Raw genomic sequence first — 19,373 nt, 5'->3', positions numbered from 1 at the left:
TTCCTTGCCCGAAGCATAACAGTTTATCAAAGTGAAAAAGCAGAAAAAATAAAAAACGATTTGGAAAAAAAAATCCATCGTGATGAAATAGTCGATAATTCTCATAAGGGATTTGTTTGCTTGGGTCATTAACTATTGTAGATCGGCCACCCTCCTTTGACAATGGAAATATAATCTGTTATTTTCTAAATCACACTGGTGTCCTAGAAGAGTTTGGAGCACCACACACAAGTTTCTTCTAGAGATAAAAGAATATATACACTCGGAGTAGCTACTTCCACGAATGCTTTCTAACTACGAATAAGCCAGTAGAAAGTTCAAAACGAAATTTTTCTGAAATAATAATAATCTTCAGTTTTATTTAATTAGATGCGTTAGTCGTCTCTTCGCCATATTGATCTGCTATTATAGTTGGGTGCGCGTGCCGATATTTTCCCCTACCTGCTGCATTTTTGGACATTTGTTAAATAATATTTTCCGTGTTTTGAAGAGAAGACGATGGAAAATATCAAAAAAGACCTTTCTCTAATTGGTTGTTTTGGTTTAATTCGCTTTTTTACCGTGTTACGTTTGTTTCTTAATTAATATTCATTATAAATAATTCATAATAGGAGGGAATTGTTGGTTAAGTAGAAAACATTAATATTAATCCTGTCTCCAATGTTAGAAATTCAAATTAAGGGTGTATTGCAGAAAAGAAAAACAAATTTTTGTTGTAATCCTTGAGAAAATAACATTTAAAGCTGATCGAATTTGTTTTTTTTTCTTTTAAAACATTTTTTAAACATGTGTAACTGAAAAAGTAACTTTTTTTTAAAGTAGAAGAAAAGCATTTTTTTTTATGTTAAGAAATTTGTTTGGATTTCACCCTTTTAGAATTTCAGTGAACGAAATAAATACACATTTATATAACATGTTTAACAATGTTTTAGTAGTGTTATCTTTTGTTTTCAGCATTCGTAATAACGGAAATGACGGAAGCACGCGAGTTAAGATCCTACAGGAGCTACCACGAAGTGGAAATGCATCATTATACCATCCCTAGTCAAATATCGTTAGCAAGTTGGGAATTCAAAGCTAATGGAACATCGTCGTGCACTTCAAAAAGTATTTTAGTGTAAGTTGCCCTCTTTTTTTATGATCTATTAGTTACTAAACATCGAAAAAAACCCTCGACAATACAAAAAAAAGAGCAAGAAAAGAATTCCATCATTCAAAATAAATGGAAATCCAATGGATTCGGTATTAGATTTAGCAGCTCGCGTCTGGAAATTGGTTGCATCTGTCGAACAGAAACAAACATTCTATTATTTCTATGGAATTTTTTCGGTTTGCGTACAAGAAAGTTTGTTGCACAAACTGGCAAACCATTGATTTGCTCGATGATCTTTTATTACCAGTAGTTAAATGTCAGGATTGTGAGGACGGATAGAATTAAACCCGTGATTTATGGAGAGCTTTTCTCGTCTTTTCCTCTACGTTTCCGAATTGGTGACATTTCTCTGGTCGAAAACTCATCCTTAACAATGGAAAACACCGTAAAAGATTTGTTACCGTTTAATTTTAACAGACATCCAACATTCTGAAATGCTAATTTATGATCCGGCAGACAATTAGCTTATTGCATTCTTTAGTGTTTTAATCTTGGAGAAATTATGCAAAGTTATTAGATTAGTTTGTAAAGAAGACAGTTTAAAAAAAAAAGGGGGAAAGAACGGATAGAAAACGTGATGTTGACTATTTATTCTGGTGTTATTGTTGAGCAGAGAAAAGCGGAACCATAAAAAATATATAACATGAAAAGGAGCCATTTTGTGTTTGCAGTTTTGTTTGGTAATAGGAAGAAAGAAAGAGGGAAAAAAATGGTTGCTCGACTGAAATATGTGCTCTATCGCGTAGTTTTTTGAATAGAATTTATCGTTTTTTTTTTCTTTTTTTTGAATGTTAGAAGTGGAGAAAAATTTTCATTGGTTTTTTTAGTATTATAAAAGCGCAGAGTTGTAGTTTTTATATTATTATTATTAAATTCACGGAGTACTTTTTAAGTATTCGCGTTTGTAAGTTTTTTTTGGGATGAAGTTTTTCATTTATATTACTTTTTTAAGATAATCGCAAAAACGGTTTAGTAACATTTTAAAAAAACGTATTTATAGTTTTCTTTTGTGAAGTTTATCTGTTTTTTGATATTTCTGACGCGAAACGGTCGCGGCTATGGGTAAAAAAGATGTGTTAAATCTAAAAAAAAAAATACTTTGAAATCTTACTTCTGCCTTTTTAAACCGGAGAATTAATCTTTTTAGTAGACATCTCGCTTGTCTTATTTTTTAAGATTAATAAAACAATTTAAAAACCGTTAGCGAAAGCGTTTAAGTAAGAAAAAGACAGATTAGTTAATCTGTAAAATTCCTCTTTATATGCGCTACTTATTTATTCTACGTTAAATCTAGATATTAACGTCAACGCTAAAGGTTGTTAATTAGTATTTATCGGCGTATCTAACATTTAAACTTGTTGCTACGAGACGTAATCTTCTAAGTATTCAGCTGTAAGTCTAATGCACTCAAATTGCTTTCTGCGATGTCTTTTAATGGTTTCCGTAAGATTTCCCCTTACGGAAAAGTAAAAAAAGATTTCTAACTTCGCGAATAAATCATGAAATATTAAAAATTCAACGTAAAATTAAAGGAAAAAACGAAAAAAAAAAGGTATCGTGACAGTGCAACTGATACTGTTTGAACAAATGGTTGAAAATCTTATCGATTGTAACCAATTCTGTCGAAGTTTTTCTAGTAAGCAGTCAAGGACGTCGTTTAATTTTCTTTATACTGCTATACCCTCTCTTTGTTATGCAAATTTAGGATATAGATTTATAAATAATAAAGCTGATGTTATTAATTAATGGCCACTGATAACAGTATCAAGTTGCTAACATAGTGATGAAAATTGAAATGGTTCATTATGAATTAATTTCTTAAAGTTAATATGTTTAAAAATATGTTGTAAATTTTATATTTATTTAATAAGCTGGCTTTTCCTATTTTTGTGGATATCTCTGGATCTTTTGATTGTATACACCACACCCTTTGACCTATTTTAAACATATCGGACTTAGTACATAATACGATTATAATATGCTGGGGTGTTTTTTTTTTTATTCAGAAGTTGGAAATACAGTACATGTTATGAAAGGACATGATAAATCCATTAACACTTTTCCATTTCTGGTTAGTGATGATTAGATTAGAAACTGAATACAAAATAATGACACAATTTTTATTACAGTGGAGAATAATAGGTACAAGAAGGCATTTATTATCCTTGAATTTTTATGCTGCAATGTCTTTTGAAATGCATTTTTATTCTTTATCTCGAGTTTGACACACCTATAAAAGAACAGATCAATGTACTTTGGGAATAGTCAATAGTTTGGAGACTATTCACTACTATTCTGACAGGGAAATATTTCGTTTTTTCTTCTTTAAATAACATATTCTACATTAATTTAAATTTGCTAACTGAAAAATTGATATTAAAAACATTGTTGTAATTGAAATCAATTTTATATATAAACTAGCATAGGTAATCAGGCCCAGAAGAATTGTTTTGCTTGAATTCTGAATATAAATAGATTTCCAAAATTTAATTTTATGTAAATTTGTGGTTTCTTTTTATTTAATTCATATATTTTTATGGCTTTTAGAGAGGGATGGAAATGCATATTTGTGACCCAGACTTCATCTTACTTTTCTCAGTTTCTTCATTTGATACAGAAAATATTTTGATTTAATTCAATGAGTTTAATATATGCTTTTAACTTAGTTTTATTTATCATGAATTTTTCTTATAATTTATCAATTAAAAAATTAATTTTACAGACTTTAAAAGAAATAGGATATTAAAGAAATTCTAAAGAATGCTACATTACATATTTCTATAAAATTAATTAATTATTTACTAAATTACTTGATTATTAATTATTTGTAAATTTAATTAGAATAACTTGACATTATTGATAGATGTCTCACCAATCTTTGGTAATTTTAATGGTTACTTAAATTAAAAATTTAGAAAAAATAGTGCACATCAAGATTGAAACAACTCTTGCTTAATGTGTGAGTGTTTAGCCAATTAGGATAAAACTTTTACAAGTATATTATTTAGAAGAAAAAATATTCTTTAATGTTCAAACGGTTTGAACAATTGGAAACAATGGTTGTAAGAACAATAGTTAGAGAGGATTAAAGATAGAAGAAATGATGATAACATTCTATTACAGTTATTGCTCTAGCTTTAGTTATGTCTGTTTTATTACAATGTTTAATGAATACATTCGCATTTAGAATTTAATAAATGAAAGAATGATGTTTTGTGTGGGGAGGAAATTAATTTAGCGACGAAAGATGAAACAAAGATCCGACTGAATTCTGCCTGTTTAGTTCATAATATTTTTTTCTTCAATTTATCTCCATACTTTTCAACAAGATTTAAATATCAAATATCCTATAATAAAAGCATAAAGTTAAAAGCTTTTTTGTGTTTGTGATATATTTAGAAATCTGCTTATATATATATATTTGTTATTTGTAACATAAACTCTGTTTAATTCTTGTATTTTAACTCAAAAAGGTAAAGGTAAAATCTAGAAAAGCAGTATAGTAATATTAATAAAGTCTTAAATTAACTTTTAATTAAATCTGTTGAATAATATAATTAAACTATATTTTGTTATAGGAATTATATAAAAACTCATTGGTAACAAAGATAAAAAGAAAAATAGTTAAAGAAAGTTGTTCAAAAGAAAAGAAAGATCTTTCAAATAACTTTTCTTTACATATTCAATCACTTTTTATTGTCGTAATCTTACTGCAAAAGATCATAAAATTCACTTTTTGGGTTATGGAATTCGAATACAATATTCCAGTGTTTGTTTTTTATGACCATTCTACTGCTATAAATCATTTTCGATTCAATCTTGATTCAAGAAAGATTTATGATGGTTTCTTATAGCAATAAAGTACCTTCCAACAGACAAACCATAAAATTTATATTATAAGATTATATATTGTAACTATTGTTTGATCCTTAATTTATAAAGTTTATTCATTTATAAAAACAAAGTTTTACGGTGTAAGTTTGATTTTTTTTTCATTTTTTAAATTTTATTCATGAAAATCTTCTGTAATGTAATCAGTAGAACATTTATTCAGTAAGTTTATGGATTAAAATATTTATAAATAGTATTTAAAAGTTTATGAATTTTTAATGTATTTATTATAATTAAGTTTAATCTCTAAAGGATTAGGAAAGAGTTGATTTTAATTACTTTTTATGGAGACAAAATTTTCAAGGATTTAATAGTTAAGTAATTTTTATTATATTCTTTTAAAGTTGTTAAATAACTTATTTTATGCTATATTTACTGACTTAGATGAGGTATTTGATGTTTTTATTAGCATATCAATAAATTTTAAATGCTTTTTATATTTATACAATCAATATTTTGTTGAGTGCATTGTTTACCCTGTATGATATTCATTCAATTCTAGTATTGATTATTTTTATGGACATTTTTATATTTTGATTTTTTTTTAAATGTCAGTTGCAATGGGTATCTTATCAATAAATGTAGTTTTTTAAAATAGCATTTTAATCTGGAAGAAATATGAAACATAAATAGTATTTAATATATTGTTATAATTCATGTATTTGACATTTTATTGTTATATTTTAGTGCATTCAGTAGAGATTGAGGGTTTAATATTTATTTATTTTAGTTACTTTAATATAATAACTTCATTTTTAATATTTTTTGAAAATAAAATATGGATTTTTTATTTTATTTAGGTATATACATAAAAAAACTTTTAAAAATATTAAATCTTCGAAATTTAAATCAATTATTAACAAAAAATTGAAACTTTTTAAACAGTTGTTCATATTTTATTAAAGTATAATATATACTTTTACTTATTCAAGGATTTTATCTTAATGAATTTGTAAGCTTTAATAAATCAGGGTTTAGGGTTTTTTTTTAGTGGTACATCAGTTAAGAATTATAAAATGTCATTGTAAAAGTAAATTAATAATTTTTATATGATATAAAATTAATATTTTCATTTATTTTAGATTGATTTTCTTGTATTTGTCACTTTATAACATAAAATACATTAAAAAAAATTTTATTAAGGATGTAAAAGATAGAAATCTTTCAGAAATAATTTTTGTTTATTTGGATAAACTGAAAATGTTTTTCTTTGACTTCCTTTTGACAATAGCATTATTATTATTATTATTTAAATATTTTTTAAATAATTTATGATATCTGGACCAAATTTAATGCTAATCTTTATGTATGCAGCTGCTTTGAATTGAATAACCTTTGAATTATAATCTAAAATAGGAAGAATTTTGCAGCTATTTTGCATACAAAAGCAGAAATATAAAGATCTAGGGTAAGATTTGATAATGGTGTTATTACAGGCTATAGTTGAATCTCTCAGTTACTGTAACCTTATGTTATGAAAAAAAGCAGTTATCTCTTAGCAGGAACAAAACTATTCTATTATTTAATTATATATCAAGAACTATCTACACAGGTTTATTAGCATTTTCTCATATTACCTGTTATCAGATAATTAGATGGAAATACTTTATTGTTTAAACTTATAATAATCATTGGGTGGCATTAATATTCATTTAGTTTTAAATCTGAATTATTATTATTCAAACATTTTTCATCTTAAAGTATTTTTAAAATTAAAAATGTTAATATTACTTGTAAATTTTAATATAAATTACAATCGATTTTAAGTAATAATATAAATTATTCTATTTATATAATTTATTAAAAGATGATAAACTATTATATGTATATGCTAATATAGTTTTTAAAGTCATAAAATAATACTTCTAATTAATTTTACTGGGTTAAATTCTATATTTATAATGAAAAGCATGTATTAATATTTATGTAATGTAAATTGATTGCCATTTGGTTAATAGTTCCTATTTATTGATGTATAATTTTATTTATTGTAAATAATAAAAAAATACTTTTATTGTTTGGAAGTTGACTGTTGCTAAGCTTTAATTTAAACAAACTTTTCAAACATTTGAAAAAAAGTTTGTATTTTATTTGTCTGTGTGTGTTTATTTAACTAACTGCAAGATCAGTTGTTTTCAGTTCCAAAGAATGTCACAGATTAGAGAGGATGTCCATAAATTACATCCAAATTTTTATTGAAATTTTTACTCTACCTTTCCCCATTGTCCCAATTTGTCCAAGTTTCCATAACCCTCTTTCTTTTTCGGACATCCAACAAAACTCAATTTCCTTCAAAATCTTTATCACTTTATGAATAATAAAATGTATAAATTGTGTAAAATTTAACAAAATAAAACGGACTTCCATTTAAAGTTCAACTCCTCCCCTCCCCATTGTAGGACTTTGTTAGTCTTGTCATAACTCCCTGCTTCATTTCCAGTGTGGATATCATTTATGGACAGCCCCTTACAGATTTTTCAAATTTTTGCTAGTAATCATTAAAGAAAGAAATGTATTTTTTACTTGTAACATTTTATTCATAAGAATAAATTTAGTAACAAAATTAAAAATAGAATTCTTTAAATAAATAATTTAACATGTACAATAAGTATAAACAAAGGATAGTTAATATGATTATTGTTAGATTTTCAGTGAATAATTTTTACAGTATCATAACTAAAGAAATAACAGTAAGACAGAATAGAACTATAATTATCTAATTTCTGGGTTCAGTATTAGCAATAAAAATGTATTTATCATAAAATGCGTATTTTTATTTCTATGGTTTCTTAGACTAATTTTCTTGTACTGTCAAAATTTCATTACAAATAGATAGGAACACTAAGATTTCTGGAAAATTTTAATATGAAGCTAGGAAAGCTAAAATTTAAATTTTTATGAATTGTAAAAGATAGTTTACTTACATTCATGTATAAATTCAAGCAAATCATACTTCCATATTTAATCTTTTGGCATTTTTAAATACAAATTAACTTTTTTAATACTAAGAGTTGGAAAATTGACATTTTCTACATTCATCTATTGATCTAAATATCAATATCAACACACGTGTAATAAAAATATTGTTTATTCATAACTGTTAAAATGTATGAATATTCGAATTTTAAAAAAGTTTATATTCATAATCTATGTAAAAGTTATAGATTAACAATAAAGAACATGTCAGTATAATAATTTATTAATTTACTGTAGATAAAAGCTGTTATAAATTTATTTAGTTCATTATCTACCATATATGTTTGGTCAAGTTGTTATTTTAATATAAAATATATCAATAAAACTTTATTAGTAGTAGTAATAAATTATTATAATTGTATAATCAGTAAAGTTGGAAAAATCTTCATTATAAATAAAATGCTAAATAACAGACAAGTTATTTTGAAATGGTTGAACTAAACTAATCTTCCATATAATCTAGATCTTTAAAGTATTTAGGTCAGTTCTGAGAAACAATAATTACACATAGTTTTCAACTTTGTTGAATGCAGTCAATTAGAAAATAGATATTGATGACATTAAACTTGTACTAAACGACAAGCATCTAATAAAGAAATTTCTTTTTGTAATGAAGAAATAGCAAATATTTTTCAAAAGTTTCTTTAAAAGAAGAAATTTTCATAATGTGATGCAATAAACACTAAATTGTTATTAGAAACATTTTATTGTTTAATGTCTGGATAGCCTTTAAAATCGTGTAAAAGTATTTTTATAGATATTTTGCAGAAGCATAAATTCTGATTTTTGGAGAATAAATATTTTATAAATTATTATAGAAAATAATTTTCACTTTATTATAATCATTTTAAAAAAGAAAACTTCAGTTTTTAATATAAATATTTTAATTTACGGATTTATAATCATTTTGATAATAGAACTCCATATAAGCAAGTCTTGGAAAAATTTACTTTGTCTAGCAATATATTTTAATTTGCAAATAATTATTTAACTTTTTAAAACAATCTGTTAGATTAATTGCTTTATTTATATAAAATTTCACATTAATTTTGTAAGAATTGTTAGTGAAGCAAATAGCTCTTTCTTTTTTCTTTTTTATTGCGGCAACAAGTGATAAACCCTGTCATTATTTATAAAACAAATGTAATTGGTCATAAAAGGATTTTTTTATTTGTAGATGGTGTAGTTATTAACACACCCCCACAAATGTTAAAAGGTCATTTAGGAAGAATTTAAAAATAATTTGCAGTTTATAATAATTATATTACATTGAAGGTGTTAAAGCAGCAATCAAAAATAAGAAATATGTTGTAAGAAACATAAAAAAAATAATATGTAAGAAAAAATATAAGTGGATTTTATTAGAAGGAATTCTGATACTTTCAATCTTATTTTTGTTTTAAATAACGTAGCTAAAAATGCAGTTTTATTATTTATTTTTGTTTATTTAATATTAATTGAAGTTTTTTGAAATATTAATTATTTTGCTTCAGTTTAGTAATAAATACATCGTGAACATTGGATCATATCTGTATAAAGTCAATGTAAAAAGTCTTCTTAGTGTGTAATATAAAATAAAAGTTTATTTGAAATATATAATTGATTCATATTTTGTTATTTTATAAGTTATTTTTTAATAAAGATAATATAAATAATAAAGATAAGATGCAATATAAAAGAATATCAGGAATACCTGCCAGAACACAAGTGTATTGATCCAGTAAAAATTTATTTAGAATTAGAGAAGTGTTCTAATGATTTTGGCAATTTAAGCTACCAGTTTCAGGTCAAAACTTGATAAAATAATAGTAATATTGCAAAATTCTTAAAACATCACCAATACTTTAATGGTATTTTAACCTAAAGATTTTAACAGCTTAATTCATTGATAACATTAATGTAATTCCAATAAATTTGTTAAATACCAACAACTTGTTCTATAGTTAACATTTGCCAGTATTAGCTTTAGAAGTTGAACAGAACACAGTTTGCAGTTTGTCTTCCAACTGAACTACTGATGACATAGATACTTACTTATGTCATCACTAATGGTTAAACAAATATTTTTACATACTAACTTATATTCTTTCATCTCTCCTTACAAACATATGTTTTAAATGCACTTTTTCAGCTTCCATTATAAAATAATTGAGATAATTCACATAAAAAGTATTAAATGAACTCTAAACATACTGTTATATACTTTTTATACATTTATTTTCATAGCTTAACCTTATATATACATATATATATAAAAACTCATCTATTTTGCTTATTTGATACATGTACAAAATCAATAAAAATTAATAAAATAATTATCCTATTTTTACGATTAACAAAATTGGAAATATTCAAAATTCAACATAAGTTAATAAATTATTTTTTCTTAAAAAATATTTGGATTTTCTTATCATGTCTTTATAAAATCAAATATTCTATTGTATAGTCTTTGGCATATAGTGCTAGGTTCTTTTGAATATCAATGCTATTCTGTTCCACAGAAATTGTATTTTAGAATGAAATATTTTATTGAGTTCTTGGCTTTCTTCTTAACAAACGAACAAAATAAAAGATAAAAACAAAATGTGCTTTTCAGAGCTATCAATAACATTCAAATATAAATCAAGAATTACAATGAAATATATTACATCACTTGTATTAATAAAGTGATATTTTAATAACATTTTTTTTGCATGTTCATAGTTTTTAATTGCTAAAAATATTAACTAACAATACTTTCATATCCTTATATAGTCTGTGTTTATTATTCATCATTTAATTTAGAATAACTAATTTTAAATTTACTCATTTGTAAACTAATAATTTTTGTTTACCTACAGCAGTGTTTTTCAACCTTCTTGAATATGCGACCCCTTTACAAGTTAAAAAATTCTGGTGACCCCCCCTCATGGCCATATTAAAACTATGTCAGTGATTTTAAAAACTACTTATTTAATTTTCTTTCTGTTGAGATTTAAATATTGATCAAAAACTGAATTGTACTATAAAATAAACAGGCACAGCTTTCTCACTGAAATTGCAGTTTTTTTATTGTAGGGTAGGACCTACAAACACTCGTCTTTTTCTTTTACCCGCGACCCCCGTGTATGGCTTTGCGACCCCCCTGAGGTCGCGACCCACAGGTTGAAAAACACTGACCTATAGTATGTTGTATTTTAATGATAGCTAGAATATTTGGTACTTTCTTCATTAGTATAGATACCTGTTATATATAGTAACTGAGTAGAAAGGTCTAAAACAATACTGTATACAGTAACTTTTTAATTTTTTTCTACAAGTTCTCTTCTAAGCCACATTAAATTAATTACCTGATATTCTGTTAATAATGGAATGAAAAAAATAGTTATTCTTCTTCCTGTATTATTTTGCCAAATGAAACCTCTTGATGAAACTTATAAATCATTGAGTATATTTTATTGACAACTCATTAATTGCCATATCGTTCTCTTTTTTTCACCTGTTATTATAAAGACCTATTTTTATATATAACATTATTGTCATCTCTTTGTAATCAGAAAATCAATAAACTTATTTCAGTAATAGTATTTTTCATCTTTATTTTATTAATATATATATTTTTTGGACAAATATATATTTTTTTAGTCAAAAAAATTTACTCTGAAATCTCAAATAAAAGATGTGCTTGCATAAAATTTTAAATTGTCATTTTGAATACTTATAAATCAAATATACAGCAAATAATCAGTATAGAGTTGAGAAATGTTTGAGAAATTTTTTGTTTAAATACTTTTGAGAATTCTATTTTCAGCTTCAGAATTAAAGCTGATTGAATAAAGACAAGCTTCATCAACTTCTTGATTACTGATTAGATATAAAATTTTAATTTGGATTTATCTTAACTCTGTTAAAAGAAGAAACTTTTAAGTTTCTCTTCTAATAGAATTTTTCTAAATTTTTTTTTCTTTTGTAAAAGTTTTCAAATAGTTTTTTCTTGGAATTATGATCTTTTGCAATGTAATATTTTATTGGATACAATAAAATGTTGTATTGTGAAGGACAGTTGAATATAAGTAATTTATCAAACCAGTGCTATTTCTCTCTTTTTAACTTACATCTGGATAACTTACTATCATGTATATTTTTTTTTTGTATAATTTTATCTAATCAATATATTTAACACTTTATTTGAAATCTTACTAATAATTACAGTCTAATTCTAATGCACTAAATCCTGTAAAATTTATTATATTCTATTATATAAATTTTTATTTTTGTAGAAATTTAATTGCATCAGCATTTTTTCGGAAATTAAAATTTAATATTTTATTCAATTCTTTTGGAATTGAATATACTTGTAAAAATTAAAAAGTGATGGAGAACTTGAACCGAAATTAAGTTTTAGTGTTTTAAAGATAAAAATTCTTCAATTTCAGACAAGTCGCGAATTCTTTGCATGGAAATATTATTCTTTGAATTAAAATTACTGTATAATCTTTCCACGTAGAAAAGAAATTCTGATGAATTCTGTAATGTTACATAAAATTTTTTCAGTTATTTATAATAAAATATTAGTATAGTCAATATATCTAATTATAAATGAAGAAAATTGTAAATTATTTTTAAAAAAAAAATTATAATATATTGATTAACCAATTAAGAGATTTTTAACTTGAATATATTTATTAAATATAATTTTATAAAATTTGATATGATTATATTAATATGTAGAAACTTATTTGAACTACTTTAATTATAAATGGTTGTTTGCATGTAGTTTTAAAATATTCTAATAGTTATATAAAAGAACTATTAACCATGCTAAATTCATATAAGTTGGAAAGTTTTGGATTATATTCTGACTTAAAGTAGAGCCATACTGTATTTTTATTTTTCCCCAGAGCTACAGTAGTGATACCATTCAATCTTCCTTTCATTGTGTCTGTAGTATGTTCACAGGATAAGTTCAGCCAAAGTAGTAAAAGTAAAGTCACTTGCTTTAAGTGACATGGCACAACCCAAAGGATTTTATGTCATAAAATACCAAACAAACAAACACTTGCATTATCACAAGTTTTCATCCCTATAGAATTACAAAGAAATATTTTCTCATCTGTCTCACTTAATCATGTCTTTTCTAAATTGAAATAAATGTTTTTCAGTTTACTTTCTATATATCAAAATAAATGTGTCCTTATAAAAGTCAAGGTAGATGTGACATAACTAATGATACAAGTGTTATCATTGTATTGAGAAAGAAATATATGAATTCTAACTTTTNACCGACCTTTCTCGCGAGCTTTACGAAGCTCTATTTACACCTGGAGACAGGTGGATGACCAATTGGAAAACAGTGATGTAAGATCTATCCAATTAGTAAGAAGCCGATCGCAAAAACCCTATAAAAATGCAAAATTCAAGGACAACTGGACTTCCACCAAGACTCCCACCTAGTCTTCTGTTGTGTTCATGTCGTCTCCGCTTATTTTTATACTCCGTTCTTCTTTTTGTGCACCGACTTTAGAGACTTTGAACTTTTTCCTCTCAACACTGTCAAAGGGGCCCCTACGACGCTGGACCAGATTGCTGCCGAAAATCCCTACGACGCAGGACCAGATCGCCGCCGAAAATCCCGACGACGCAAGACCAGCACTGACGTCAAAAATTTCCAACAACACAGGATCTTGCCAACAAGAGACTTTATGTAAGCATTATCGTCTGGAATAAACGGTTTACCTCTGTAAAACACTTGTCTTTGCTGCCTTTAAAAACCGCCACCCACATATGCGTACACCTTAGACCATCCCGACGGTAGGGAAATAAAAGATTTCCCCCCAATCGCCGTTCTTACATATGTATACCTATCTGTTTTTCGGAGATCTAAACAAAAAATTCTACTGCTTCTGCCACTTTATTAAAGTGTTGTGTATGAAATTGTCTGAAAAGACACTTTCTTTTATTTAGATTCATCATCTACCCTGCCTTCTACAGTACACTACTCATAATTTTTAAACAATATAGAGTAAACATGAGGAATGATTTTATTGTAAATTTGCAATATTTATTTGTTTATTATGTTTTAGATAATATGAGTAAAAACTATAATGGAACTATTTGTGTAAAATGACTTTCCAAACATTACTGGCATATTAAAAAAATTAAAAATTCTTTTTTAAAGTGTAATTACATTATTGTAGAATAATCTTTCTATAATATTTCACAAATTGCAAAACATTTGTCAATAATATGAAATATTATTGCATAATATGCATAATATTTCATATTATGCAAAACATTTGTCAATAATATTTCATATTATTGACAAATGTTTTGCAATTTATTCTTACCACTCAATACCTCTGTTGCAACAGTAAAGGAGAATCATGTAATTGATTCTTATGATTACATCAACCAGTTATTTTGTATTTTAAATTAATTTTCAAAGATTGTCAATGATTCTTGCAAATGAAGATAGTATATTTATTAAAATTTATCACTTCTTTACAAAAACAATATTTAAGTACTGTACTAGATGAAACAAGATTAAAACTATAAGTGTTGTAAAGGCAAAGGCCACAACTAATATACATTTTAGAAAAATTAAATGTATAACACTTAAATGGAAAAAGCTGACAGAAGAGGGACAAAGACTTGAAACATCTCAGCAAAAGAAAAAACACAAACAGATGTAAAGAAAGCCTTGTGTCATTTATATTACACTTTATTGTGAGAAATAATCAACTAAAATAAAACTTAAAAAACTTTGTTTTAGTTGTCTGGGCAAGCCTTTGACTTAATTCAGACAACTAAAATAATTGATATTTGAATTTAAAAAATTTTTGATGTATGAGGCTTCATCATTTTCTAAGACTTGAGTGGAACATAAATAAAAGGGTTCTGAATAATTTAATGAAAATGAGCTTTATATTTTATAAAGTGCATTTTATTAGTTTTTAAGCAAACATATAATGGATAAATAACATTTCAATCAACTTTTAAAATAGTTTAAAAGCTGTTTAAAGAAGAAAAAATTTAAATTTTGTTGCATTTTTCAATATAGATAAGAATGATTCTGATTATTTTTTATTTGTGATAATTAACATTTTAAATCACTGAAACATAAGACCTGACTGATAATAGATTTTAAACTATCAAACTTTGGCTATTCATCTTGTTATTCTGTCATCTGAACCAATCCAACCCAGCAGTTGTTGGAAATTCTGAAGTGTTTTACTAATTATAAATTGTTTGAATAAATCAATATTTTGAACTAGTTTCTTTTCATGAACTAAGAATATTTTAACCAGTTTTTAGAATGCCAAAGTTCATTTTAATTCAACTTACTATTTGATTTTCAATAAAATAGTTTGAAATCTAATTATATTTTTGTCAATTAATTTGAGTTGTGATTTTTATTGNTTTCACTTTATTATAATCATTTTAAAAAAGAAAACTTCAGTTTTTAATATAAATATTTTAATTTACGGATTTATAATCATTTTGATAATAGAACTCCATATAAGCAAGTCTTGGAAAAATTTACTTTGTCTAGCAATATATTTTAATTTGCAAATAATTATTTAACTTTTTAAAACAATCTGTTAGATTAATTGCTTTATTTATATAAAATTTCACATTAATTTTGTAAGAATTGTTAGTGAAGCAAATAGCTCTTTCTTTTTTCTTTTTTATTGCGGCAACAAGTGATAAACCCTGTCATTATTTATAAAACAAATGTAATTGGTCATAAAAGGATTTTTTTATTTGTAGATGGTGTAGTTATTAACACACCCCCACAAATGTTAAAAGGTCATTTAGGAAGAATTTAAAAATAATTTGCAGTTTATAATAATTATATTACATTGAAGGTGTTAAAGCAGCAATCAAAAATAAGAAATATGTTGTAAGAAACATAAAAAAAATAATATGTAAGAAAAAATATAAGTGGATTTTATTAGAAGGAATTCTGATACTTTCAATCTTATTTTTGTTTTAAATAACGTAGCTAAAAATGCAGTTTTATTATTTATTTTTGTTTATTTAATATTAATTGAAGTTTTTTGAAATATTAATTATTTTGCTTCAGTTTAGTAATAAATACATCGTGAACATTGGATCATATCTGTATAAAGTCAATGTAAAAAGTCTTCTTAGTGTGTAATATAAAATAAAAGTTTATTTGAAATATATAATTGATTCATATTTTGTTATTTTATAAGTTATTTTTTAATAAAGATAATATAAATAATAAAGATAAGATGCAATATAAAAGAATATCAGGAATACCTGCCAGAACACAAGTGTATTGATCCAGTAAAAATTTATTTAGAATTAGAGAAGTGTTCTAATGATTTTGGCAATTTAAGCTACCAGTTTCAGGTCAAAACTTGATAAAATAATAGTAATATTGCAAAATTCTTAAAACATCACCAATACTTTAATGGTATTTTAACCTAAAGATTTTAACAGCTTAATTCATTGATAACATTAATGTAATTCCAATAAATTTGTTAAATACCAACAACTTGTTCTATAGTTAACATTTGCCAGTATTAGCTTTAGAAGTTGAACAGAACACAGTTTGCAGTTTGTCTTCCAACTGAACTACTGATGACATAGATACTTACTTATGTCATCACTAATGGTTAAACAAATATTTTTACATACTAACTTATATTCTTTCATCTCTCCTTACAAACATATGTTTTAAATGCACTTTTTCAGCTTCCATTATAAAATAATTGAGATAATTCACATAAAAAGTATTAAATGAACTCTAAACATACTGTTATATACTTTTTATACATTTATTTTCATAGCTTAACCTTATATATACATATATATATAAAAACTCATCTATTTTGCTTATTTGATACATGTACAAAATCAATAAAAATTAATAAAATAATTATCCTATTTTTACGATTAACAAAATTGGAAATATTCAAAATTCAACATAAGTTAATAAATTATTTTTTCTTAAAAAATATTTGGATTTTCTTATCATGTCTTTATAAAATCAAATATTCTATTGTATAGTCTTTGGCATATAGTGCTAGGTTCTTTTGAATATCAATGCTATTCTGTTCCACAGAAATTGTATTTTAGAATGAAATATTTTATTGAGTTCTTGGCTTTCTTCTTAACAAACGAACAAAATAAAAGATAAAAACAAAATGTGCTTTTCAGAGCTATCAATAACATTCAAATATAAATCAAGAATTACAATGAAATATATTACATCACTTGTATTAATAAAGTGATATTTTAATAACATTTTTTTTGCATGTTCATAGTTTTTAATTGCTAAAAATATTAACTAACAATACTTTCATATCCTTATATAGTCTGTGTTTATTATTCATCATTTAATTTAGAATAACTAATTTTAAATTTACTCATTTGTAAACTAATAATTTTTGTTTACCTACAGCAGTGTTTTTCAACCTTCTTGAATATGCGACCCCTTTACAAGTTAAAAAATTCTGGTGACCCCCCCTCATGGCCATATTAAAACTATGTCAGTGATTTTAAAAACTACTTATTTAATTTTCTTTCTGTTGAGATTTAAATATTGATCAAAAACTGAATTGTACTATAAAATAAACAGGCACAGCTTTCTCACTGAAATTGCAGTTTTTTTATTGTAGGGTAGGACCTACAAACACTCGTCTTTTTCTTTTACCCGCGACCCCCGTGTATGGCTTTGCGACCCCCCTGAGGTCGCGACCCACAGGTTGAAAAACACTGACCTATAGTATGTTGTATTTTAATGATAGCTAGAATATTTGGTACTTTCTTCATTAGTATAGATACCTGTTATATATAGTAACTGAGTAGAAAGGTCTAAAACAATACTGTATACAGTAACTTTTTAATTTTTTTCTACAAGTTCTCTTCTAAGCCACATTAAATTAATTACCTGATATTCTGTTAATAATGGAATGAAAAAAATAGTTATTCTTCTTCCTGTATTATTTTGCCAAATGAAACCTCTTGATGAAACTTATAAATCATTGAGTATATTTTATTGACAACTCATTAATTGCCATATCGTTCTCTTTTTTTCACCTGTTATTATAAAGACCTATTTTTATATATAACATTATTGTCATCTCTTTGTAATCAGAAAATCAATAAACTTATTTCAGTAATAGTATTTTTCATCTTTATTTTATTAATATATATATTTTTTGGACAAATATATATTTTTTTAGTCAAAAAAATTTACTCTGAAATCTCAAATAAAAGATGTGCTTGCATAAAATTTTAAATTGTCATTTTGAATACTTATAAATCAAATATACAGCAAATAATCAGTATAGAGTTGAGAAATGTTTGAGAAATTTTTTGTTTAAATACTTTTGAGAATTCTATTTTCAGCTTCAGAATTAAAGCTGATTGAATAAAGACAAGCTTCATCAACTTCTTGATTACTGATTAGATATAAAATTTTAATTTGGATTTATCTTAACTCTGTTAAAAGAAGAAACTTTTAAGTTTCTCTTCTAATAGAATTTTTCTAAATTTTTTTTTCTTTTGTAAAAGTTTTCAAATAGTTTTTTCTTGGAATTATGATCTTTTGCAATGTAATATTTTATTGGATACAATAAAATGTTGTATTGTGAAGGACAGTTGAATATAAGTAATTTATCAAACCAGTGCTATTTCTCTCTTTTTAACTTACATCTGGATAACTTACTATCATGTATATTTTTTTTTTGTATAATTTTATCTAATCAATATATTTAACACTTTATTTGAAATCTTACTAATAATTACAGTCTTCTTTACATATTCAATCACTTTTTATTGTCGTAATCTTACTGCAAAAGATCATAAAATTCACTTTTTGGGTTATGGAATTCGAATACAATATTCCAGTGTTTGTTTTTTATGACCATTCTACTGCTATAAATCATTTTCGATTCAATCTTGANAAAGCAGTATAGTAATATTAATAAAGTCTTAAATTAACTTTTAATTAAATCTGTTGAATAATATAATTAAACTATATTTTGTTATAGGAATTATATAAAAACTCATTGGTAACAAAGATAAAAAGAAAAATAGTTAAAGAAAGTTGTTCAAAAGAAAAGAAAGATCTTTCAAATAACTTTTCTTTACATATTCAATCACTTTTTATTGTCGTAATCTTACTGCAAAAGATCATAAAATTCACTTTTTGGGTTATGGAATTCGAATACAATATTCCAGTGTTTGTTTTTTATGACCATTCTACTGCTATAAATCATTTTCGATTCAATCTTGATTCAAGAAAGATTTATGATGGTTTCTTATAGCAATAAAGTACCTTCCAACAGACAAACCATAAAATTTATATTATAAGATTATATATTGTAACTATTGTTTG

At 24.9% G+C, this 19,373-nt stretch overlaps 1 protein-coding gene across 1 annotated transcript in view; it reads left to right on the top strand.

Moving 5' to 3' along the window:
- The first annotated feature begins 932 nt into the window (after positions 1-932).
- The window catches only part of LOC111632909 (post-GPI attachment to proteins factor 6-like), a 52,323-nt gene continuing 33,882 nt past the window's right edge, over positions 933-19,373 (top strand). The window contains exon 1 of the mRNA XM_023377437.1: positions 933-1,117. Within this exon, the coding sequence (XP_023233205.1) occupies positions 972-1,117 (146 nt within the window). The 5' untranslated portion in view covers positions 933-971. The remainder of the gene's footprint in view (positions 1,118-19,373) is intronic.

The sequence above is a fragment of the Centruroides sculpturatus genome, unplaced genomic scaffold (assembly GCF_000671375.1).
Source record: "Centruroides sculpturatus isolate CEXI.00-Female unplaced genomic scaffold, Cexi_2.0 scaffold292, whole genome shotgun sequence".
NCBI classification, from domain to species: domain Eukaryota; kingdom Metazoa; phylum Arthropoda; class Arachnida; order Scorpiones; family Buthidae; genus Centruroides; species Centruroides sculpturatus.
This window is presented reverse-complemented; position numbering and strand designations above follow the sequence as displayed.